Below are 24869 nucleotides of genomic sequence, written 5' to 3'. Positions count from 1 at the left end.
AAAAACAGACAATAGATGGCAGCAGAGGATATAATAAGGCCATGTGAGTGTATGTTTGCTGTTTTTGTTTGTTCTGTAGTCAAAGTCAAGATATACACCGATCAGCCATAACATTAAAACCACCTCCTAGTTTTTACACTCACTGTTCATTTTATCAGCTCCACTTACCATATAGAAGCACTTTGTAGTTCTACAATTACTGACTGTAGTCCATCTGTTTCTCTACATACTTTTTTAGCCTGCTTTCACCCTGTTTTTCAGTAGTCAGGACCACCACAGAGCAGGTATTATTCAGGCTATCAGTTAGCCAAAACATATTAGGTATCTGGCATTTGCTGTTTTAGTTTTGCACTGGACCTAGAAATGGGATGTTACTGGTAAAGTCCATCTCACTATACATCCACAAGTACAGAACATGCCACCACCTTGAGGGCTCTTGCATTCAGTGAAGTATGATTTAGGACACAGTAGGACGTTATAGTAGGTATACAGTGGCTTGAAAAACAAAGTATTTTAACAGGAATTCCTGTCAATAGGTCAAGCCTGTATTTTGTTGGTGTAAAACTTTAAGTGGGGGAGGAAAGGCCTTGAGCAAACTCTTAGCTGGCCGTGTCTAAAACACATCTGTCAAGGTAATCAATTTGTGAAGTGCAGCCTGAACATGTTTGAAGAATGAGACCTTCAAAAGCACATTTTAAATGTTGGTGTTTTGTGCATATGTTTAATGCGAACTAATATGCAGTATTTTACACCTTTTATTTTGATTATATTTTAGTATATACATTTATATATACGCCCCTGTTTTGATCTATCTCAAACAGCGCTGATTCATTCAGACTTACCTGACTTTGGGGTGCATGGTATTAACAAGCCGTGTGCACAAACATAAAATATGAAGTATGCAGTGGGTCCTTTTCTATGCCTGCACTGCAAATAGTCAGCCCAAAAGGCCTGGTTTCCTAACGTTTGTGTGGGCCTAACGTGGTTAACCCATGCAGGACGTATGTGGGTTTTCTACGGAATTTCCCAAGTCGTTAAAACAACTCAAGTCTATTGGGGGTCAATAGAGACGATTTCTGGCTTAAAGTTAAAGTTGGCAGAATAATTTGACTTCACTAAATACGGAAAAAGTACTTGAGTACAGTAAGTAACGTAGTCAACTTTTACTAGTTAACTGCACACTGCTTGTTAAATGATAAATAGAACTGATGCTGTAACAGTTAATTTAGGTTGGACCGCGTCGCTCGCGCTGAAGCAGTTGCAGGGCTGCGCGTGGACTCCTCGAGACAGAAAGCCTCTGGAATCCTCTCACATTTTTTCATTTATTATTAATTTTGAAAATATAGACTGAATTTAGCCACATATTTTTTTATTCGTGTCATAATACCCGAGTCGGTGTAAGCCAGGATCTGTTTTCGAGTTTCTTGAAGACTGTTTCTACCGACCAGGCGTCGAAAAAGCCGCTTTATCGAGCTCTGACGCGGGCAGAGCAGAGATGAGTGCACGCGCTCGGTTTGGGTTTAACACTGTTTACCTGAGTGTTTTATTTCTCTGCAGTGTTGACAGCTCTCCACCTGGTAAGTGTAAACATCAAGCCAGTAAACTGTAAAATAATGAGCTGATAATGATGATAAGAGGCAAGGAGTTTTATAGTCATTATAGTGATACTATCTGTATTTCTGGAGAATAAAGAGGAGAAAACTATTTGCAGTAATATTTGTTTTATTAAGTTGTCAAGTTTACTAATGTAGCTCATCTGTGGGCAAGCTGTAGCCTAGTGGTTAAGGTACTGGACTAGTAATCAGAAGGTCACTGGTTCAAGCCCCACCACTGCCAGGTTGCTGCTGTTGGGCCCTTGAGCAAGGCCCTTAACCCTCAGTTGCTCAGACTGTATACTGTAATGTAAGTGGTATTGGATAAAGGCGTCTGCTAAATGCCGAAAATGTAAAGTAATGTAATGTAATGTAAACTGGATGGGATATTGTGATGTATGCAACACTTTTCATGTCCTAAGAGGCTGTAAATAAGGCAAAAAAATATCATCCACTTTATTTTAAACAGCTTTATCCTGGTCAGGGTCGCAGCGGGTTCCACCATGAAATACTGGGCTCAGGGCAGGAATACCCTGAAAAGGGCGCCATGCCATCACATAGCTTCATTTAAGTGTAGGCTTATGTGCCACATGTTAGGCATTAAAAAAAAAAAAAAAAGCAGCATTTGGGTGGTTAAGTGTAATAAAAAATCAAAAAGCAAATGAGTGTGTGCTCTGGACCCCATCTGCCGAAACCCCTGTTTAAATGCTGTAAAGAATAACATATTTTGTATTAATAGTTTCATTATGACAACATGATGGTGACAATAAAGATGATGCTCATTGATTGATTTCTAGTGTTTCTGTGTGTGTGTGTGTGTGTGTGTGTGTGTGTGTGTGTGTGTGTGTGTGCCCCAAGCAGAACCTCCTGAGTGTAGTCCTGGGGGTCATGCAGTTCTGCAGAACCCACACCGAAGCAGGAGCTTTAACTCTCAGCAGCTGACAGCCTTGAAAGACAAACTCATCTGTGACCACTTACTGCCACCTGGCTGGTACCAGTTCCAGATCTTTGATAAACCAGCCCAAATGCCCACTAAGTGTGTGGAGGTACTAGACATTTTCTAAATCACTATTAATTTTCTCCAGCTGACACCAGAAATTCTGGCCCAGTTTTTATTTACTATTCCTAATGATAATGACTATGAGAAGCAGTTTAATCAGTAGATTTTAAGTTACTTAAAGATAAATACAGGACACTAAATACTATAAGAATACTTTCTGAGCATGTATTTTAGGTCAAGAGTACATAAGCCTTGTGTTTACTTTGAGTGCTACTGTAGTCCAGTAGTTAATTAGTCTTGCATTGAGCAGCCGACGTGGCATTTATTTCTCCGAGCAGAACATTAAAAAGCTGAGAGTCTGTTTACATTATAACTTTAGTGGATATAGCTATTAGGCTTTTCTTTATGTAAACATACAGTATATGTCTGATATCCTAGTTTCTATTTAAATTAGATCTTATTCCAATAGGTCTTTTTAGCCAAAAGTTAGAATGGATATTAATATTCAGAATCTAATCTTGTTACCCTTCGTTATCCTTCAGCAAAATGTAACTGATTTCTGATTCCTGTAATCTGTCTAGGTGAATCACTGTGGCACCCAGGTGCCAGTGTGGCTCTCTCTAGCAGAGGGAGAAACTCTTCCGCTCCCCCTGGAGATTAAGCAGCTTACTGCTTGTGCTACTTGGCAGTTATTTGGTGGACCCAGCAAGGAGTGCTGTCTTTTTCGGCTTCCTGTTTCCGTGCGTAACTGTGGACAGTTTTATGTGTACCTGCTTCAGCCTACGCAGGGCTGTATGGCCTACTGTGCTGAGGGCAAGCCAGCTTTCTTAGTCCACACAGCTGGAGTATTCATAAAAATTGTCATTAGCATAAATAATGTTTAATGTTTTTAATGCATAAATTTATGTAAATGTATGTACAGAAATGACAGAAGTCCCACAGCCAAGTTGTGAAGGCCGAAACAGAGATGAAAGTTGCAGCGGTAAGCATACCTCAAACCTCAACCTCAAAAAGACTTGCATCTGTAATTTCTGTAACAAATTCTATTTTAGGTCTTTACACCTCTCCATATCTCCTGCAACTCAAAATGTACTAGAAGTAACTTTAATTTGCCCAACATTTTATATATCCCTGACCGTGACATGCACAATTTCTATGAAATAGGCATTGCCATGCATATTTTTTTTTAAACTAATCCTAATATTTTGTGCTCATCAATGTAAGTAATAGCAAAACTATGACATACCATAATTACCATAATAATACAGGTTTCTTTTGTGCAGAGAAGCAGCCTCCATCTCCTTCAGTACCTCAGATTGTGGCAGAGCAGTCAGGCACTGGTGTTTTTTTGAAGTGTGTCTTTGATGGACAAATTATTAGCAGCTCTCTGGGTTTTGTGGTGACCTGGTGGCGACTTTCCCCAAATGGAAATAAAGAAGAGCTTAGTCAGGAAACTACCATACAGACTTCAGCCATTATTGAGCTGGATGGCATTAACCTACGACTTGGAGACAGGGTAGTTGTTAAAATTTTAAATAGACACCTAATTTAATAAATATGTTTGCATGTGTAGGATCTGTGTTTTCCTTTACCACTCTGTGCAGATCTTCTGCAGTTGCTCCAGTTTTTTTCTGGATGCTCCAAACGAACAGAGTCATGCAGTGGAGAGTAAAGAGTTCTTTGTAGGAATTCGAGTATGTTCACTGACATTCAGCCTTTTTATAATTAAATGTAGATGGATTATTTCAACATCAGACATCACAGATTTGTTTGCTTTATTGGTAGATGCAGCATCAGGTTGCTTCTATCTCGGAGGATGGAAAGGAGTATGAGCTGGTCCTAGAGAGCACTGTTCCTGTGCCCTGTCTTTCAAAGACATGCACGCTTCCATTACAGCTCAGCACCAGCAGCAAAGGTAAAAATACTTATTGATGTTTTGTAATAATACAGTGGTTAAATTTTACTGGTTACAATAGTATAGCACATTTGGTAAGTAATGCATTTAAGCTTTTGTAAAAAAACAACCATAAAATGTCATATTTGTGCACATATGTTTGTGGGGTGTGCACTGATTGACTTCATTACAATAATTTAAAGAGCTTACAAATAATTAAAACAGAATTTTACAAATTTTACTAATGAATAAGCTTGGGTGGTGCAGCAGTCTATTACACTAGCCCAACCCACTGAGATCTGGGTTGAAGTCACAGTGGTGCTATTTTTGGAAAAGAACCAGCACCCTGCGATGGACTGACACCCTGTTAGGTATTCCTGCCTTGGGCAAATTGTTTCCCCGTGGAACCAGACCAATTCAACCAAGATTCATTGATTGGTTAAACAAGTTTATGAATACATTTCTTGTCAAGATATCATTAAAGCTAATGCTGTTATGATTTCACTATACATTGTGTGAGTGCATCCTGTATGTTCTGTAGATGAGGAGTTGCTGGGACCTGATTTGGTTTTGTCGACCTGTGAGGTGGAGCTGACTTACTCTCCTTGTCATAATGGAGTGTGCAGTCGAACACTGCTTTACTACAGTGCAGTGACAGACATTGCCAGAGATGGAGACAGGAGCACTGAGATTTCCATAAATCCTATAGTCAGCAACAACTTCCTCTGGAATGGATATGTACCTCAAAGTGTGCAGGTATGCAAAAATATTACTTTAAAATATGTTTATAGATTTCTGTTTTTGTGTAATTGTGTTTTGTTTGCAGATAATTGTAAAGGACATCCCACCTGCTTACTGTTATGTTTTCACTGATCCTCACATTATAACATTTGATGGCAGGTACAGTAATGCATTAACAATTGTGGTATATATGCCCCACAGAAATGACAATCCATTGCATGGAATGACTAATAAACATGACTCTTATGCATTTGTCTGTGTTCTTGTTCTCAGGCGATATGACAATTTTCAGATAGGCACCTTTGTGCTGTACAGGAGCACTGCTCGGCCGTTCGAGGTGCATGTGCGCCAGTGGGAGTGTGCTGGCATGACAGCCTACCCTACATCTTGTGTGTGTGGCTTTGCAGCTAGTGATGGGGCTGAGGTTATCACATTTGACATGTGTAATGGATTGGCTGGAGAGACAAAGCCACATTTCTCAGTGAAAAACAGAGATCTGACAAAGAGCGGCATTCACATCACTGAGTCCTATCAGGGTCGCAAAGTCACTGTGAGTCACTATTACATGTTTTATTGTATCTCTAAACCCAAAAACATATTTTTAAATGAGCTCCTTTTTAAAAGCAAATTCTGATTGCTGTTTCACATTTGTAAAACTGTTACAAACCCTGTTTCCAGAAAAGTTTGTGAACAGCCACAAAAGAATCTGTGATTGATTCTTTTGAACATGTATTTAACTAACCAAAGTACAAAAAAAGATTTCTATTGTTTTGACTGACCAATTTAATTGCATTTTTTAAATATAAATGAATTTAGATTACCACTGTGTCAGACATCACCTTTACTTATAATTACACTAAATTACACTAAAGTACTTTTGTATAATTAGAGGTGATGTTTGGTCTGAAACGTTTATAAATGACTGGTCTAGGGAATTTAAGCCTATTAAATGTAATTATTAATGTGGAGATTGCTCTCTTTTGTTTGTAGCTGACATTTTCATCAGGTGCATTTGTGCGAGCTGATGTGGCTGATTGGGGAATGAGCCTAACAGTGAGGGCCCCTGGTTCTGATCGGGGTCACACTGAGGGTCTGTGTGGAACTTTTGATGGACAACCACTCAATGACTACCACACAAAGGGAGGGGAGATTCTAAAAAACATCACTTCTTTTATCAACACCTGGAGGTAGAAATGTTATTAAGCCTTTTTTTAATTTGTAGTTTATTTTAATTTATTTAAACCAGATATTGTTGATTCATTGGAAAATATGTGCATTATTTTATGCTACTGTCATACTGTAAGTGAAATACATCTTATTAAAATTGTGCATTTGTTTGTAGTGTTATAAAGCAGGAGCCAGGACTTTTTTCTAAATTCATGCACAGTAATATGTAAATAGTTGGCAGTTAAATTGTAGTTTTCCACCAACTGTTTAATCTTTATCTTATTTTAAATGTTAAATAAAGGTTTGTAGGTTTGTAGGCTTGTAGGTTTTTCATAATTTGTGGCAATTGTTCCTGCCACTTTAATATCAAAACCATATTTAAACTTTATGGAAATTGTAAATTATTATGTGCCATTCTGTTGAACTACATGTTATTGGTTCTAGGCTGGCACCAAGGAGCAGCTTCTTTGAAAAAGTTCCCGCATATGAGAGCATGTCAAGCAGTCGTCACTATTGTCGTTGTGACAAGGATCAAGGCCAGTCAAGTCATAGAGCTCAACCTCACCTCTGCTCTCATTCGGTCCGTCTCCGCTCTCCTGTCATAGTTCCAGCAGTGGATGTCACATTGGAATACAGAGAATCAGCCCTCTCCCCAGGCAATGCCAGCAAACATGGCAGGACACATGAACAGAATAGTGGAGCCCAGAGACTTTATAGGAAAAGTAACTTAAGTGTTCGAGGAAGGCGCCAAAATCATAAACAACCAGACTCCTATCAGAGTCTTATGAGACAGTCAGACTTCAAGAGCACCAACTATTTCTTCCCTGAGGATCATATTGCATCTACCCATCCTGAATTACCAGACCCAACATGGCCTACTGAGTCCGGCCTAACAGAAGCAGATGCCCGGCGACTGTGCGATGCCGCCTTGCGTAACTCATCAGTAGCACTTAACTGTATTGGCCTGCTGGATGGAGTTATGGAGCAGGCACTAGAGATGTGTGTGGTTGACCAGCAGCTGAAGGATGACAAGGCTTGGCTGGAAGCTACCATACCCCTCCTAGAGAATGAGTGTGAGAGACGGGCAGTGGAGGAGGGAGGCAAAAAAGAGAAACTTCAGGACGTGTTGGCTTTTCTAAGGTGCCCAAACTTTTGCAATGGCAATGGACAGTGCACCGATCGTGGCTGCACATGTTTTCCTGGGTTTGGTTCGTACGACTGCAGCCAGGTCTCTGGTGAGGCTGAGAATTGTTCTCTTAAACTGACTATGATTCAGGACCCACACTGGCTTTTCTGTTTTACTAAATCAGTAAAAGAATAAAAAGAATCATGCACTGAAACGTTAAATAAAGAACTACAACAACAGCTAAAAAGCTATTTAGATATATTACATTAAGTATAAAAAGTTTAGACTTTCCAAACAGCAGCAATTAAATTATATAATTTCTTTAATAAGATTAAAAAGGTTTTTTGATGGGGAGAGAAACATATTCATTACTTTACCTTGCCTGCGATGCCTATTGGCATTTATTTTATACATAATTGTTGACATACTTTCATTAATTAGCTTATTCTGTTTAATGCTTTATTAGTTTGCATATACAGAACAAGTCTTTCCTTGTTATTGGTTTGCAGATCAGACACCAGAGATTATGGAACTGGAAGGTGGAGGACTCTGTGATGTTAAACACAAACCATGCTCCACTGTCCGGGTTGTTGGGCAAGGCTTTCAAAATACTTTAGAATTAAAATGTGAAGTCATGAAGGAGAAGGTGAAATCTCTCAACTCTGTATCTAGTTTTTTTTTTGTAACACTGTACTGGTTTTGTGTGGATATGTGTGTCTGTGTGCATGTTTATATAATATTTTTTTCTTTCTGTACAGATAGCAGAGGGTGAGTCGACACTGGGTGATTCTCTAATGATTACTGCATTGTTTATTAGCTCCTCCACTTTAGAGTGCAAACTTCCTGTTGAAGACATTCAGTCTGCTGGTGCCCATTACCCGCCTGTTACTCGCTGGCAAATCAAAGTGACTAAATACTCTTTAACTTTTAATCAAATTTGGAGCTTGTGGGTAGAGTTGCAAAGTGGTTTGTCTTTTGTTTGCTTTTTGCAGGTTTCCAACGATGGCTATAGCTTCAGCAATGCCAAGATACTTACACTGTATGATGGGACATGTCAAGAGTGCATACTCAACAGTGGAGTTCGTTGCACTTTAAAGGTGTGTGCAGGGTTATTTTTTGTGTGTTAATCTACTGAGTTTGAATCTCAGATGTGATGATTGGCTATGTAAGAGGGAAGGGAGGGTGGCTGAAGCCAAGCAATGGATTAGTGCCCTTTCCAGGAAAATGCTGCCTTGGGTCTAGTGTTTCTGAGCAAACTGGACCCAGTGTGACAGTGTGTGATGGTTTCGAAAGTTAAACTCAAGTTTGTTTATTCAAAATTTTTCAGAAGAGCAGCTGTAACATTGATGGCCAGTGTTACAGAGAAGGTGAACACAGTCCCAGCAGCCCATGTCTCATCTGTCAACCCAATCTTTCCAAGCACACCTGGTCTGTCAGTGAGAGTAAGATAATGTATACACTCCTTTTCAAACACATGTTGTTTGTAGCTATAAACAGTGGTACAGCATTGATTGAGCTTCACACATATGGTTCTGGGACACGATGTGGTGTAAACATCAGGACCTGATTGTTTAGTGCTGTAATCATCTTCACGAATAAGTAAACACAACCATTTATTCTGTTGGATTGTTTCAATATGTTCCAGAAAATGAGCCCCCCATCTTTCATTCTGATCAATCCCACCTGTGGACGTTTCATGGAGAAAACTTTGTCTACCAGTTTTTAGCAACTGACCCTGAAGGTTCTGCAGTCCTGTTTAAGCTGCTGTCAGGTCCCAGTGATGCTGTTCTCTCTCCTGCTGGCCTGCTCATCTGGAAAGCCCTGTCATCCTCCTCTGTGACCTTTGAACTGGCTATAATGGATGAATGTAATGCAGTGAAACGGGCTGTTGTAAAGGTAAATGATGTGAATGCTTTATTGAAGGATTTATGGTGAACATTTGTTCCTAAAGCTTAAAGTAACTTTCTTGAGCCTTGTACACTCTGGCTGTTATTTTTAACTCCGTTTTAAGACACATTTTAGGAAGTTGTAAAATATTAAAAGTTATTTCTTTTTCTGTATTTTTTTTTGTCGCAAGACTTTGTAAGCAATTCCAAAAAAGTTAAAATACTCTCTACTTCTAAAATGTTTTTTTTTAGAGTTTATTTAAATTACCTGAGTATCTGTTGATTTTCTGTCTAGTGATTTGTTTGTACAACTATCGTAAACCTGTCTATCACAGGTTTTTAGCCATAAAGTCCCTTGTTTAATTGGCGACCTGTCCGGGGTAAACTACTGCATAGAGGCCCAGTGATTCCAGGGGAACCGGAACCGTTGCGACCCTGTCCAGTATAAAGTGATGGTAAAGCATGAAAATAAAATTAAATGAATTTGTATGTTTTGACCACAAGAGAGTGCCAATTGACTTTCAAAAATGTGAACATAATACTCGTTGCGGCATTGCATCCGTTGATTCAAGGGAAGCTGGCCCCACCGCAACCCCGACCAGGATAAAATTATGGTAAAGCATGAAAGTAAAATTTTCTGAAATAGTTATTATAAGATAATAAATATGATATAAGAAATAGTATAAAGTAACGTGTACCACAATAAAGCACTCTTGGTGGAGACCCTGTATAGAGTTTTTGTGTGTGAGTAATTTCAGGTCAAATCTCCCAGGTCTCAGTTCGTGAGTGTGACTGCAGTCATGGAGGCTCATGTGTGACCAACATGAACTTCCCCCCTGGCAGTGGCGAGTATCTGTGTGTCTGCCCAGCTGGTCTGAAGGGAGAGAGATGTGAAGTTAATGTGGATGACTGCAAATCAAACCCATGTCAAAGTGGTGAATGTGTGGATGGTCACAACTCTTTTACATGCCTCTGCCCAGCAGGTCTTACTGGTAAATACTTGGCAAAAATGGAATTTTAAAAATAAATTTAAAATCCATTAAACTTTACAGAAATCTAGCCTACCCACAAAGTGTAACATGTGTAATGGTGGCATGCTTTAAGACCTGCCTTCAGATTGGGTCCTATCTGTGTTGCTTGTTAATACATTCACATACTCATGTATAAAATATAGTTTTCAAACCAAACTCTTAAATATACTAAATTATACTAAAACTGATCTCAGATTAGTCTTTACACGGATTCTGTGTGTGTATGTGTGTGTTTTATTGTGTATGTTCATTTATTTTGATGCTCTTTTTGTAGGTGTGATGTGTGAGGAGGACATTGATGAGTGTGTTTTAGCTCCGTGTTTTCCTGGAGTGTCTTGTAAAAACACACATGGATCATTTGTGTGCGGACCCTGCCCTGACCATCGCTCTGGGGATGGGAAGAACTGTAGCCGTAAGCAATTTGTAGTTTAAGTTTAGTGCATTTCCACATGCACTAATTTTGCATACTGCTATTTGGGATTATGTTTTAACAGATAACACATATTTTGTTTTTAATGTTAAAGCAAGAGCCAGCGTGGATGAAGAAGGTCAAAGAGTTAACTTGAATAAAAGATTCAAGCTGGTTCCGTCGCAGTCCAACATAGGTCCTGTTACAACAGGTAACCAATACTGTAAATTACACTCCCATTTCATGTCGTATTAGTTATGTTGAACATACTTGCCTAGTGCTTAAACAAAACTGACTCTTCAAATTATGTAAGTTAACCAGATAACCAATCCTTCACAATCATAAATATCTGCAATTAGGCTTGGTCTCAAAATATTTTAATTTGTTTTTATAGCTCAAAGCCCATGTTTCATTCGACCGTGTTACCCAGGAGTCCAGTGCTTTGAGAGTGTTTACACATCTGCTGGATACATCTGTGGCCCCTGTCCTCCAGGTCTTACTGGAAATGGCCAAACATGCACCTCAAGAGCAGCAAACAGTAAGTAGAGATATCTGTTGCCATTAAAGATGATGATGATCAGAAAAATTATGGGATGAATTACCTTATCTTCTTAAGCCTGGCCCTCTGACTTTCTTTTACAGGGCAAAAACCAGGCACTGGAGAAGGTTACAGACCTGATGCCATTACACCTGCATCTTCCTCCACTTTATCCTCCTCTCATAAATCTACCAAACCCTCTGTTGTACCTGAGAGTTCTCCATCCAGCAATAAGAGACAACCAGCTGCTGACAGAAAACCCTCCTCGAGCACAAATTTGAGGAATATTAATCATGGCAAAACATTTGGGTCTGGAGTCCAGCCACAAGGGATAAACTCAGAGCCTGGGCTTGTTAAAGATAAGAGGACGTGCGCTGATTCTCCCTGTTTTCCTGGTGTGCCTTGTAAGGCTACTCCTGATGGATACTTCAAGTGTGACCATTGTCCCAATGGATATACAGGGGATGGAATTACCTGCACAGGTTAGTTTTTATTTGTAAAGCAAACACTGACAAATAGCCAAATGAGTAATTTCAATACATACACAAGCTGTAAATGTCATGTGATTACTGCTGATCAGCTGACATCATGCGAATAGTATAGTATAGAGTACTTTTAGCAATGGGTGAGGCTACAACATATAAACTTTATCATCAGAAGAGGTTTCCACATTCTTTTGGCAATCTTGTGTAGATGATGGTGGGTTTGTTCTGTGTGTTTAAACAGCTGTTTGTCGCTACCCGTGTGGTAAAAACATGGAGTGCACTTCACCTAATACATGCACCTGTAAAGAAGGATACACTGGATATAACTGCCACATTGGTAAATCATATTCTCTCTATTGGTGACAAAATTCATAACCATTCCATGGAATCTGCCTTATTTTTTATCTTATTAAATGCCATCAGCTGTATGTCGTCCTGACTGTAAGAACAGAGGAAAGTGTGTCAAGCCCTATGTGTGTGAGTGTCCTGCAGGCTACAGTGGAAAAACTTGTGAGGACGGTGAGCTCCATCTCAGATATGTACAGTATTACTCGCTCTTGCTTCAGTTTACCATTACTGAAAGTAACTGAAAGTAATTCTCTCTGACTTGCATTTCAGCTACATGTGATCCTCCTTGTCAAAATGGAGGTAGCTGTTTGTCTAGAAACTTGTGCACATGCTCATATGGCTATGTGGGGCCACAGTGTGAAATCAGTAAGCAAGTTCTTTGTTCCTCTTGTTTGTAAAGTCCCTTTTTCCTAGTATGATTTGTGTTATGACTACCAAGTCCCTTTAAAATTAGAATTGAATGAAATACTAATGTTTAAATATTGTGTTGAAACTTTTCTGTATGATTAAAAATGTATTTTTCCAGCCCTGTGTTTAATGAACGAGAAAATATATAATTCTCTTAACATGACTGCACTGATTTCAACAGGATTCTGCAGCAGATTTTTTTTTCATTTGTGTGTGTGTGTGTGTGTGTTTACAGTGGTATGTAACAGACACTGTGAGAATGGTGGGGAATGCGTATCCCCTGATGTGTGTAAGTGCAAACCTGGCTGGTATGGACCAACATGTAACTCAGGTGTCTGCTCTCTTCATCAAGTGCACTTTACTTCACAAATTGTAGCATTTATTTTTTATTATATTTATAAACATACAGTGAGGTGCATTTCATATACTGTACAATTTTGCAATCCTAAAACTTTAAATTTGCCTGTGTCCCTGTATTGTTTGGTAAAAGTTTGTAATCTGTTTGTCTTTTAGCTGATTGTAAGCCTGTGTGTCTTAATGGTGGCACCTGCATTAAGCCCAACACCTGTGTATGTCCCAGTGGCTTCTACGGATTACAGTGCCAGATAGGTACAGTGCATACAGAGCAAAGCATTTTGTTATATTAGAAAAATATGTGACAGTGTAAAGAAAACTTGCATTCAATTCATGTAAAATTGATTTTTAAAATTCCATTTAACATTAACATGTTTAGAACTAACTTCAATTTGTTGATAAAAACAAGATAGCAAGACTAAACTCTAAAGCTATTATGTATTTTTATTTTTACTTTTGTATATTGTGCGATCACTTTGTTGTAGCTGTGTGCAATCCTTCCTGCAAAAACCGTGGACAGTGCATGAGAAACAATGTGTGCTCCTGTCCAGAAGGCTACACTGGCAAGAGATGCCAAAATAGTGAGTTTCTGTTACATTACTACATGTCTATTTTAGCTGTTATTATTGTTAAGACATTGCAGTTACCTACCAAAATTGTTAAATAATAGTACCCAAAGTAAAAAAAAACATGAAGCAAAGCCATGTTTGCTCAAAGTGCTTAACATTAGTTTAGATTCTTTTCATGGGTTTATAAATTTACTTTTCTATCCACACTAAAAATATCATTCGCAAACACATAACGCTTCCAAAGGCAAATAGTAAAGAGGCAACCACCTGTATGCTATTAACTTTAGCATAGCATTAGCACAGTAGCAATGGGTAGACCTTGCATTAGTCATTGGATTAAAAGCTGTCGTTCAAGTAGGCATGTCATTGTCCTTGGTAACAATTTTTAGTTCAGGAGCTAGTATTTGGTTTTCTGAAATGATTGTCTTTTATTTTAAAACATGTAAAGGCTGTGTATGTGTGTTTAGGTGTGTGTGATCCTATGTGCATGAATAAAGGAAAGTGTGTGAGTCCAAACACCTGTTCCTGTGCCTCTGGCTGGCGGGGGAAGATCTGTGATATCCGTGAGATTTTTATGATATTTTTTCTGTATATATACAGTGAGGAATTACAAGTATATAACAAATGTTGTTCTAGTATTAGTAGCATATTTGGGGTTTATACTGTTTACAATGCTCGGGTGACTCTGGAGTCCAATATGCTAGCTGACCACAGCAAGGAGTTTAAGCTCTCAAATTCAAGACTTATACTGGTGCTACTGGCACTCAACAGACCAACTTAACAAGTCTGAGAGAGGAGTCATTGAATAGGATTTCTTCTCATTATTTTAACATCAAGTCCTGTGGTGTCTCTTTTCTAACAATAACATCTAATGGTAGAAATGGCTCAAAAAATGTCCAATAAATGAATTTACAACATGAGGTGAACCTAGTCAGGTGACTGGTAGGTACGTGTATATGTCTGATATATTTTAAGCATAACATCTGTTGTGTTTTTAGCGGTATGCTTACAGAAGTGTAAGAATGGAGGGGAGTGTGTGGGTCCCAACACCTGCCACTGTCCTGCTGGATGGGAAGGATCACAGTGCCAGATTCGTAAGCCGGATTAATATAATTTGTAAACTGTAATATAGGACTTTCTAAATGTGGCAGATTAAATAACAAGATGTAATACTGACTACAGCAATCTGCAAGCAAAAATGCTACAATGGAGGAAGGTGTGTGCTTCCCAACTTCTGTCAGTGTCTCCAGGGGTACAGCGGGGCCACCTGCTCCACCAGAGTAAGCCAAACTGCTTTTTCTTCTCATTTCAAAATCAGTCATAATATGTTGTGTATTGTTGTAACTAGCAACTACGAGTAAACATATGTGTAAAATCAGTTAGGTTATATGATTGTATGGTTTCAAATTTGTAGCAACAGTTTGAGAAAGGCCCTTTACTGTTTTAGCACCTGAGTTTGCATGGAGTTCCGTAAAAACATTTGGTGTGAATTCAGTTGTCTGTACAGAGGCTTAATCTTAATTCCACTAAACACTTTTGGGAATAATTGGAACTTGGATTGCGAGCCAGGCTGGTTTGACCAACAGAGACTGCAACAGCTGCAAAGGGGACCCTACTTCATATTAATGCCCCTGATTTTAGAGTAAGGTTTCTAGAAACCTTTGGCCATAAAATAAAAAAAAATATCTACTTGTCTGTTAATAAAATTTGACAAATTCTTATAACATTAACCATAACTGTAATCTCTGCAATTCCAGACTAGATGAAGACAGAAGAAATGGAACCCAGAAACACAAGGAGATGGTTTAATAGACTCAGTCTGCACCTACCTCACACAAAGTACAGACAACAAAGTAGTAAAGTAGTGTGCATGTAGATGCATTTACCTGCAAATTAGTATTAATGTGTCTGGGACAATAGCTGATAAAAAAATTTAAGCTTAAGAATTAGCATTTTGCTGTTAGAATAGATGACATAAATGAAAATATATGATATATTACAGTTTCACATGAATTACTTGTTGGGTATACCCTGCAATCTTTTTGTCTTAAGTATACACCTCATAACAGTACATGCATATTCTCTTTATCTAGCTGGTTAAGATCATTTTCAAAAGACTTTTATTACATGGTACAAAAAACGCAAATATAGAACATAGAACCTGTAAGACAAAAATAATATTACCATGAGAACACATACTGTATTAACGGCTTACAATGACTGGTTTGGTCGGCATGTAACAGAAATCTACAGTGGGGTCAAAAAGTATTTAGTCAGCCACTGATTGTGCAGGTTCTCCTACTTAGAAAGATGAGAGAGGTCTGTAATTTTCATCATAGGTACACTTCAACTATGAGAGACAAAATGAGAAAAAAAAATCCAGGAAATCACATTGTAGGATTTTTAAAGAATTTATTTGTAAATTATGGTGGAAAATAAGTATTTGGTCAATAACAAACAAGCAAGATTTCTGGCTCTCACAGACCTGTAACTTCTTCTTTAAGAAGCTCTTCTGTCCTCCACTCGTTACCTGTGTTAATGGCACCTGTTTGACCTCGTTATCTGTATAAAAGACACCTGTCCACAGCCTCAAACAGTCAGACTCCAAACTCAACCATGGCCAAGACCAAAGAGCTGTCGAAGGACACCAGGAAGAAAATTGTAGACCTGCACCAGGCTGGGAAGAGTGAATCTACAATAGGCAAGCAGGTTGGTGTGAATAAATCAACTGTGGGAGCAATTGTAAGAAAATGGAAGACATACAAGACCATTGATAATCTCCCTTGGGGTCAAGATCTCATCCCGTGGGGTCAAAATGATCATGAGAACGGTGAGCAAAAATCCCAGAACTACACGGAGGGACCTGATGAATGACCTGCAGAGAGCTGGGACCAAAGTAACAAAGGCTACCATCAGTAACGCACTACGCCGAGAGGGACTCAAATCCTGCCGTGCCAGGCGTGTCCCCCTGCTTAAGCCAGTACATGTCCAGGCCCGTCTGAAGTTTGCCAGAGAGCATATGGATGATCCAGAAGAGGATTGGGAGAATATCATGTGGTCAGATGAAACCAAAATGGAACTTTTTGGTAAAAACTCAACTCGTCGTGTTTGGAGGAAGAAGAAGAACCCAAGAACACCATACCTACTGTGAAGCATGGGGGTGGAAACAACATGCTTTGCTGCTGTTTTTCTGCAAAGGGGACAGGACGACTGATCCGTGTTAAGGGAAGAATGAATGGGGCCATGAATCATGAGATTTTAAGCCAAAACCTTTTTCCATCAGTGAGAGCATTGAAGATGGAACGTGGCTGGGTCTTCCAGCATGACAATGATCCCAAACACACCGCTCGGGCAACGAAGGAGTGGCTCCGTAAAAAGCATTTCAAGGTCCTGGAGTGGCCTAGCCAGTCTCCAGACCTCAACCCCATAGAAAATTTGTGGAGTCCATGTTGCCCAGCGACAGCCCCAAAACATCACTGCTCTAGAGGAGATCTGCATGGAGGAATGGGCCAAAATACCAGCTACAGTGTGTGCAAACCTGGTGAAGACTTACAGGAAACGTTTGACCTCTGTCATTGCCAACAAAGGTCATGTTACAAAGTATTGAGTTGAAATTTTGTTATTGACCAAATACTTATTTTCCACCATAATTTACAAATAAATTCTTTAAAAATCCTACAATGTGATTTCCTGGATTTTTTTTTCTCATTTTGTCTCTCATAGTTGAAGTGTACCTATGATGAAAATTACAGACCTCTCTCATCTTTCTAAGTAGGAGAACTTGCACAATCAGTGGCTGACTAAATACTTTTTGACCCCACTGTATATAAAAAAGTCAATATACTTATGTATATTTTTAAAGACATGTCTGGATTCTTTTTCTGGGTAATTTTTTTTATTTTAAGATTAGTTCCCAAAATGTACTTTGTATTTTATTTAATTCTGTACTTTTATGGGAAATGATATTTTAATGAAACATATATTCATGTGTTTTTTGTTTAAGAATTGTTTGACCTAATAAATATGCAGTTGCATTTGGATTTATTCAACCCTAACCCAAAAAATTCATTGTGTCATTCATTCAACTCATTGTCTGGGTGGTGCAGCAGTCTATAATGCTTTCCCACCACTGCTGAGAAACGGATTAAAATCTCAACAGTGCCATAGGCCACCCGGGCATCTACACAGACATGATTGACTTTGTCTAGATTTTATTCTTAATGAAAGCAGCATGAAAGCCATCAACAAGCTGAGAACTTTTGTATGAGTAGAATAGGCAAAGATTTTACAAGAGATGTGTCAGAAGCTTGTAAGCACTTTTTCAGTGGCTGGGTGTTGAATAATGGTGAACATGGCATGGACATTTGACAAGAGAGCTAGATGTTTTTAAGTTAGACTCGAAATTATCTCAACCGATTATGTTAACTTATGCTTTATGTATCAATAAAGATTATTTATCTGTTTACTGAGACTTGTCTGGCCATATTTAACAAATGGCAATAGACACTGGTTTAAAGGCATCCTCTGGCATCCTCCAAACATACATTTGTTTAGATATGATGAACGCAAATTTATTATATATTTTTCCACTGTTGAAGATTTTAGGCTTTGTTACACCAGGCTTCATATACTAAGTTTAGTGTCTTAATGTATTAATCTTAGTTACAGTTTCTGATTGGCTGCTTTGACATAAATTACAGCTTTGTAAAGTTCACAATGTACAATACTTCAAAATTGATGCAATATTTTATATTGAACAGAACACAGAAGGTTTTAAGATATTACATGCTTAACTCTTATCATGCAGTTTACCCATATGTAATGATCCACACGCAGTTGTTTTTTTACTCATTTATTTTTCCTTTAACTAGTCATCAATTTGCATATAAAATAATAAAAAAACAGTGTAATGAGGCCAACATCTAAATGAAGTATTAGTATTACTGAAAACCTATTCAAACACATAGTTTCAGTTTATGTACTACATTAACAACTAAACCCAGCATATTTCGTTGTTTGCATATAGTGCACCAGGTAAATGTAAACGTAAAAAAGAAGTGAATAAAGAATATAAAAATAGCACCATTTTTAGCACCAAATAGCACGTCTTCAGTTTAATATAATTTCTTCTTGTCTTCACACTGGCGGCCAGAGAAGGGAGCACGACAGCGACAGGTGTCAGGAGACACACACTTCCCTCCATTCAGACACGGCTTCTTACACACAGCTGCAAGGAAACAAACTGAACCATTACACGGTGATATATGTTGCTTTGTCTAAATCTGTTCTGAGATCGAATTTCCACACAGCACAAAACACATGTTGTGTCTTATATATCACTAGTTTAGTCCTTACATGAATGTACTAATAAATCCAGGGTGTCCAAAGTGTTTTTGAAGATGGCCGGTCCTCATTGTAGCGGATTAATTAAGGGCTGGTTGTGCTTTGCTGAAACAATGTTCAGCAACAACATCTCTGTGTGAGACTGGACATTTAGAACACCAGTACAAATACACTTTTTTGTTTATATTTAATCATATAATAATCGGGTCATTATGGAGGATCATACTTGTTCGACCATCCTCCCACTTAGACAGTTATGTCTGTGCAGACGGTCAACTGGCTGATAGCATGGGTTCGAATCTCGGCCAGTAGTAGGCTAGTGTGATTGACCGCTGCGCCATCCAAAAACCTTAGGTTATCAAACGTGACTACTAAAATTAAACATTTTACTAATCATCTGATTTTTGATTTTATTTCATTTTCATCAACCGACCTTTGACATCATTGTGTCTGTATCATACGGGAAATGAAACTTCCAGAGTCTAAATTATAAATTCAGAGGTGCATGATTTCCCAGTAAAAAAAGCAGCATAGCATTGGCTTGTATAGTTTTTCTGCCCCCGGCCTAATAAAAACGCAATGATGTCACTGTTCCAGTGTGTAAGTCAGCTCACCAATGTGACAGGCTCCTCCCAGCCATCCCTCTGGACAGCTGCAGATTCCTGGGGCCACACAGCTGCCTCCATTTCTACAACCTTGCGGGCAGACCGCTGCAGAAACAAAACCAGAACCTACAGTCAGCATCCCATGCTGTCACTAATTGAGCCACTGTTGTGTATGTTTGATCATAAGAATGGATAAATACTAACTGCATCCAGTTAGTTTATTTAGTTTGTTTGGTAACTAACATTAGTAAATTTGATACAAACCATCTTGACATTTGGAGCTAGTCCAGCTGGAAGGACAGATACACTTTGCTTCTCCATTCACAGCAGTGCAGTCACCACCATTCCAACAGCCACCATCACATACCACTGTTATCCAAACAATTCAATATTATTAACTTAAATTTTACATTTACAACATTTAACATGTAGCGTAATGACAGTCTAAACTTCTTCTAAAATTAGCTTGCTCAACAATGCCTAAAGGGTTCTTAGGCCACCCAAGGAGGATGGGTCCCTGTTGATTCTGGTTCGTTTTAAGTTTTTACTGCCGTGTAATATTTAGGAAGCCACTGTTGCCTTATTGTTCTGTTGCTTTTTAGAGTTGTTTGGTCCTAGAATCTGCAAGGTTGCTTTGAGACAGTGTCCATTGCAAAAAAAATGCTATACAAATACATATGAAATTAAAAATGGAAATTCTTCTGGTTGACCCTGTTTGAGTGACTTTACAACAGGAAATATTTTAAAACCCACATAGACTGTAGTGCCACTTCGTAGCCCTGTATTACAGAGAATACATAGTAAAATATAGCATCCTGACACTGACGACTGGACAGTAAGATTCGCTGTATATATAGATTTGGTTTTCTAACATTTCAGATACATTCACATTGCTACTTCAAACAAATTAGCGAAAAGCCTGCAAAGTTATCAAGGGTTTGGTCCCAATAGTCCTCAAAAAGTTGAGATTAAGCTTTTAGCCTACAACTTTTTGTGGTAATGCAAACATTACAGGATTCACCAATTGTACTTGCTCTGGCAAAAGTGAAGAAAATAAAAACACCATGTCATATAGTGTCTATTGTAAATAGCCTGCAAGTATTAAAATATGACATACTATGTGAAATATTTATCCATTTTGCCTCTCAAAAATGTATTCTTTCTAAGATTTAAAAGTATAAATTGTATAAATGCAGAAGAAAAAATATAGCACTGTTCAAATACCTGTGTGACAATATTTTCCACCAAATCCTGAAGGACATCTGCATTTTCCAGGTCGAAGACATTCACCCCCATTTTTACACTTTGGGTAACAGTTGGCTGAAAATAACAATCATCCTGTTCAGTGTAACTTTTATGTTTACAGAGAATATAATTATTAAAATGTAAGTAAAGTTGAAAGCTGTATGAACTGTATTTATATTCAGAATCACATGCACACCCACAGAAAGTCTTAAAATAAGTCAAATGTGGAAACATCACCATACTGGCAGCTTTCTCCCTCGTAGCCTCCCAGGCATAAGCAGGTGTTGTTTCGGATACAGATCCCGGTGTGTTGGCATGGTGGGTCACACACAGCTTTGAGGTCAAACACAAAAGGAAAGGCAACACCTCTGGGGGCATCAGACGCTGCCAGGCACCCACCAGCCAGCAGGGCCAGAGTGATCAAGGACAGCTGAGTCCTTTGCAGGGTGGAGGACTGGACAGAAACTGCCATTCTCATCTTCACTCTCACACACAATGAACTAACAAGAGTAAGTAAAGTTCCAAGAGCTCCAATACCAACCCTCTACATGCCTACAGTTCCTTTACATGCCTGCAGCACCCTGTCCTGCAGCACCTCTACAGGACAGAGGAGGAACCACACACAGCTACAGCTGCAAAACTAAGGAACTGGAGTTTTAAACTTAAAAGGCCAGGACGAAATATTGATTATGTAAAGTTTATTTTATTAGCCATTCGTGCATTTTTATATGTTTAAGTAGAACATGTTAAACAATTAAAATAGAAATTATATTTTATATAGTACTAGCTGAAGAATTCACATGCGTTTACTGAAGATTTTATAAGATATGTATTGTTATTTTTTGCCCAAAATGTCTCATATGCCACTTTGGTTGAATATTTGATCTCTGTGTTAGTACAGGTCACTTTTATTTATGTATTTTTGTTCACTATTTTGTCACAAATGAATTCATTCGAAATAACTAATTATATATTTTTTAGATATATTTCTGTATTTCAAGCAGTGCTTTGTAGACCCAGTAAAGTATTTTTAAAAAAAACATTCATGGTCTATTACAAAAATATTGCATTTCCAGATGTAAGGAAATTGTTCTTGCAGATGTGTGCTGAACGATCCCATCTCAACCTGGAATTGCAAAGTTACAGACCACTGTTGATGTATTTCCCTTAAACAAACAAAGGAAGGGTTGTGCTGTTTTTAGGTTAGAGATCAGCATCATGTTACAAGAAATGCACAACATACGCAGCCATGTAATGTATAGTGTATATAAAAGTACAACATATTACTTTAGATACTGAACGTTTAAGTGATTTATGTTTCAGTAAAACCATTTTATGCTTTAGGTTCTAATTTAATTACATTCCAAATAAAGAGCCAATTCCAAATTTTTAGAATAAAGCTAACTTAATAAAATTTGTTATAAGCACTGGCGCTTGTTTATGATGAACATTAGTAGAACCAGAAACGGCTTATTTATGAAAAGTGAGTAAGGAAGTGAGAGACTTTTCTAATGACAATAACACATGTGCACAGTTATTCTTTTCATGAGACCCTTAAAGGGTGTAAAACTTATGAACACATGAACTCCCACACGGAGTAGTCTATGTCAAAGTCAAAGTAGTTTAAACACTACTTTACATTTAATAAATCATTAAATAAAAAGTAAATGTATTTTTTTTCCATATTTAGCATGTAAATATAAGTTAACACTGCTAGTCCATGTGGTCTTTTGTCTTTGTATATCAAAGTACTTACATGTATATGTACAGTGGGGCTACAAGTTCTCCTACTTAGAAAGATGAGAGAGGTCTGTAATTTTCATCATAGGTACACTTCAACTATGAGAGACAAAATGAGAAAAAAAAATCCAGGAAATCACATTGTAGGATTATTAAAGAATTTATTTGTAAATTATGGTGGAAAATGGTGGTCAATAACAAAAGTTCAACTCAATACTTTGTAACATAACCTTTGTTGGCAATGACAGAGGTCAAACGTTCCCTGTAAGTCTTCACCAGGTTTGCACACACTGTAGCTGGTATTTTGGCCCATTCCTCCATGCAGATCTCCTCTAGAGCAGTGATGTTTTGGGGCTGTCGCTGGGCAACACGGACTTTCAACTCCCTCCACAAATTTTCTATGGGGTTGAGGTCTGGAGACTGGCTAGGCCACTCCAGGACCATGAAATGCTTTTTACTGAGCCACTCCTTCGTTGCCCGAGCGGTGTGTTTGGGATCATTGTCATGCTGGAAGACCCAGCCACGTTCCATTTTCAATGCACTCACTGATGGAAGGAGGTTTTGGCTTAAAATCTCACGATACATGGCCCCGTTCATTCTTCCCTTAACACGGATCAGTCGTCCTGTCCCCTTTGCAGAAAAACAGCCCCAAAGCATGATGTTGCCACCCCCATGCTTCACAGTAGGTATGGTGTTCTTGGGATGCAACTCAGCATTCTTCTTCCTCCAAACACGACGAGTTGAGTTTTTACCAAAAAGTTCCATTTTGGTTTCATCTGACCACATGATATTCTCCCAATCCTCTTCTGGATCATCCATAAGCTCTCTGGCAAACTTCAGACGGGCCTGGACATGTACTGGCTTAAGCAGGGGGACACGCCTGGCACTGCAGGATTTGAGTCCCTCTCGGCGTAGTGCGTTACTGATGGTAGCCTTTGTTACTTTGGTCCCAGCTCTCTGCAGGTCATTCATCAGGTCCCTCCGTGTAGTTCTGGGATTTTTGCTCACCGTTCTCATGATCATTTTGACCCCACGGGATGAGATCTTGTGTGGGGTCCCAGATCGAGGGAGATTATCAATGGTCTTGTATGTCTTCCATTTTCTTACAATTGCTCCCACAGTTTATTTATTCACACCAACCTGCTTGCCTATTGTAGATTCACTCTTCCCAGCCTGGTGCAAGTCTACAATTTTCTTCCTGGTGTCCCTCGACAGCTCTTTGGTCTTGGCCATGGTTGAGTTTGGAGTCTGACTGTTTGAGGCTGTGGACAGGTGTCTTTTATACAGATAACGAGGTCAAACAGGTGCCATTAACAGAAGAGCTTCTTAAAGAAGAAGTTACAGGTCTGTGAGAGCCAGAAATCTTGCTTGTTTGTTATTGACCAAATACTTATTTTCCACCATAATTTACAAATAAATTCTTTAATAATCCTACAATGTGATTTCCTGGATTTTTTTTTCTCATTTTGTCTCTCATAGTTGAAGTGTACCTATGATGAAAATTACAGACCTCTCTCATCTTTCTAAGTAGGAGAACCTGCACAATCAGTGGCTGACTAAATACTTTTTGGCCCCACTGTATATAATTTTGTAGTGTGAATCAGTCTGTGACTCTCCAGACTCGCCATATGAATCCGCCTTGCACAGGTAAAAAGTTAGTATGTGTGTGTGTGTGTGTGTTTGTGCCATAAGTGTGTAGGTGTGTGTTAGTCACGGCCTCCTTGGTCGGGAGTTGAGGTCTGCAGCAGTCGATGTGAAATGCGATTGGGTAATTGGATACGTTTACACCGGAAAAGAAATTGGGGAAAATGCAGTAAAAATGCAAAAACATATTGTGCACTGATTTAGGTCCATTGTGTCAGAGAGCAAGCACAATTAAAGTGTTAGTTATTTGTTAAAACATAATAAAGGTAATCAACAGAAATAAACTAATTTAGTTTTTTTTTTTAAACTTACTTAGCATTTACTTAAATATACACGATTTAAAATATACTTTTAAAAAATCGGTTATTTTGACAAAATGGCTTTTACCAAGATGTGGGAACTGAGGACACGTGTCTATCTCTCCAATAAAATTGTGCCATCTAGTGGGCATGTACCATAGCTGCACCAGTTAGTGCTTACTCTTTACTATAAAATACTTTTGTAACACTCACATACTAGGGGCATGCTGGCACAGCAGATAACACAATTGCATGTAGGTGCTAAAAGCACTAATCAGTTGAACACCCAGCAAAACCTGGCATTTTCTACATACATTTGTCTATTTTTATTAACCACTTTAAACTGGTCAAGGTCACAGTAGGCCTGACACCACCACTGGCCAGAAACACTGGGCACAAGGAAGAAATACAAATTTCATTTCATCCAGTTCATCATATCAATAAG

The 24869-nt window shown here is 38.6% G+C and overlaps 2 protein-coding genes across 2 annotated transcripts; one reads left to right on the top strand and one right to left on the bottom strand.

Moving 5' to 3' along the window:
* The first annotated feature begins 1495 nt into the window (after positions 1-1495).
* On the top strand, positions 1496-15467 carry vwde (von Willebrand factor D and EGF domains). The gene is made up of 32 exons (XM_063017347.1): positions 1496-1577; positions 2451-2638; positions 3174-3405; positions 3515-3574; positions 3876-4108; positions 4197-4286; positions 4378-4507; positions 5028-5242; positions 5313-5386; positions 5501-5777; positions 6218-6414; positions 6839-7629; positions 8030-8166; positions 8279-8425; positions 8513-8617; positions 8848-8962; positions 9166-9416; positions 10179-10398; positions 10712-10849; positions 10962-11057; positions 11241-11384; positions 11489-11866; positions 12111-12206; positions 12293-12388; positions 12488-12583; positions 12861-12956; positions 13139-13234; positions 13465-13560; positions 14016-14111; positions 14547-14642; positions 14731-14828; positions 15306-15467. Exons 1-32 carry the CDS (start codon positions 1496-1498, stop codon positions 15312-15314), a joined length of 5175 nt encoding a protein of 1724 aa, XP_062873417.1. The 3' UTR covers positions 15315-15467.
* Positions 15468-18424: 2957 nt separating this feature from the next.
* seraf (Schwann cell-specific EGF-like repeat autocrine factor) lies at positions 18425-21213 on the bottom strand. The gene is made up of 5 exons (XM_063017345.1): positions 20979-21213; positions 20721-20816; positions 19761-19865; positions 19506-19601; positions 18425-18775 (listed from the first exon to the last, which is right to left on the bottom strand). The coding sequence occupies exons 1-5, from the start codon at positions 21211-21213 to the stop codon at positions 18663-18665; spliced, it is 645 nt and encodes a 214-aa protein (XP_062873415.1). The 3' UTR covers positions 18425-18662.
* Between the last annotated feature and the right edge of the window lie 3656 nt (positions 21214-24869).

Source organism: Trichomycterus rosablanca, chromosome 20 (genome assembly GCF_030014385.1).
Source record: "Trichomycterus rosablanca isolate fTriRos1 chromosome 20, fTriRos1.hap1, whole genome shotgun sequence".
Taxonomy (NCBI): Eukaryota; Metazoa; Chordata; class Actinopteri; order Siluriformes; family Trichomycteridae; genus Trichomycterus; species Trichomycterus rosablanca.
Note: the sequence above shows the minus strand (reverse complement) of the source record. Positions and strands in the feature narration are given on the sequence as shown.

What these genes read in the sequence shown, in the direction of transcription:
- seraf (XM_063017345.1), bottom strand. Translation starts at nt 21,213, where the DNA reads ATGGCAGTTTCTGTCCAGTCCTCCACCCTGCAAAGGACTCAGCTGTCC. An exon ending in GGGAGAAAGCTGCCAGTATG is followed by an intron (nt 20,817 to 20,978) that starts GTGATGTTTCCA and finishes TGTTATTTTCAG; the next exon opens with CCAACTGTTACCCAAAGTGT. An exon ending in TAGCTCCAAATGTCAAGATG is followed by an intron (nt 19,602 to 19,760) that starts GTTTGTATCAAA and finishes TTGTTTCTGCAG; the next exon opens with CGGTCTGCCCGCAAGGTTGT.
- vwde (XM_063017347.1), top strand. Translation starts at nt 1,496, where the DNA reads ATGAGTGCACGCGCTCGGTTTGGGTTTAACACTGTTTACCTGAGTGTT. An exon ending in AGTTCTTTGTAGGAATTCGA is followed by an intron (nt 4,287 to 4,377) that starts GTATGTTCACTG and finishes CTTTATTGGTAG; the next exon opens with ATGCAGCATCAGGTTGCTTC. An exon ending in AGGATCACAGTGCCAGATTC is followed by an intron (nt 14,643 to 14,730) that starts GTAAGCCGGATT and finishes TACTGACTACAG; the next exon opens with CAATCTGCAAGCAAAAATGC.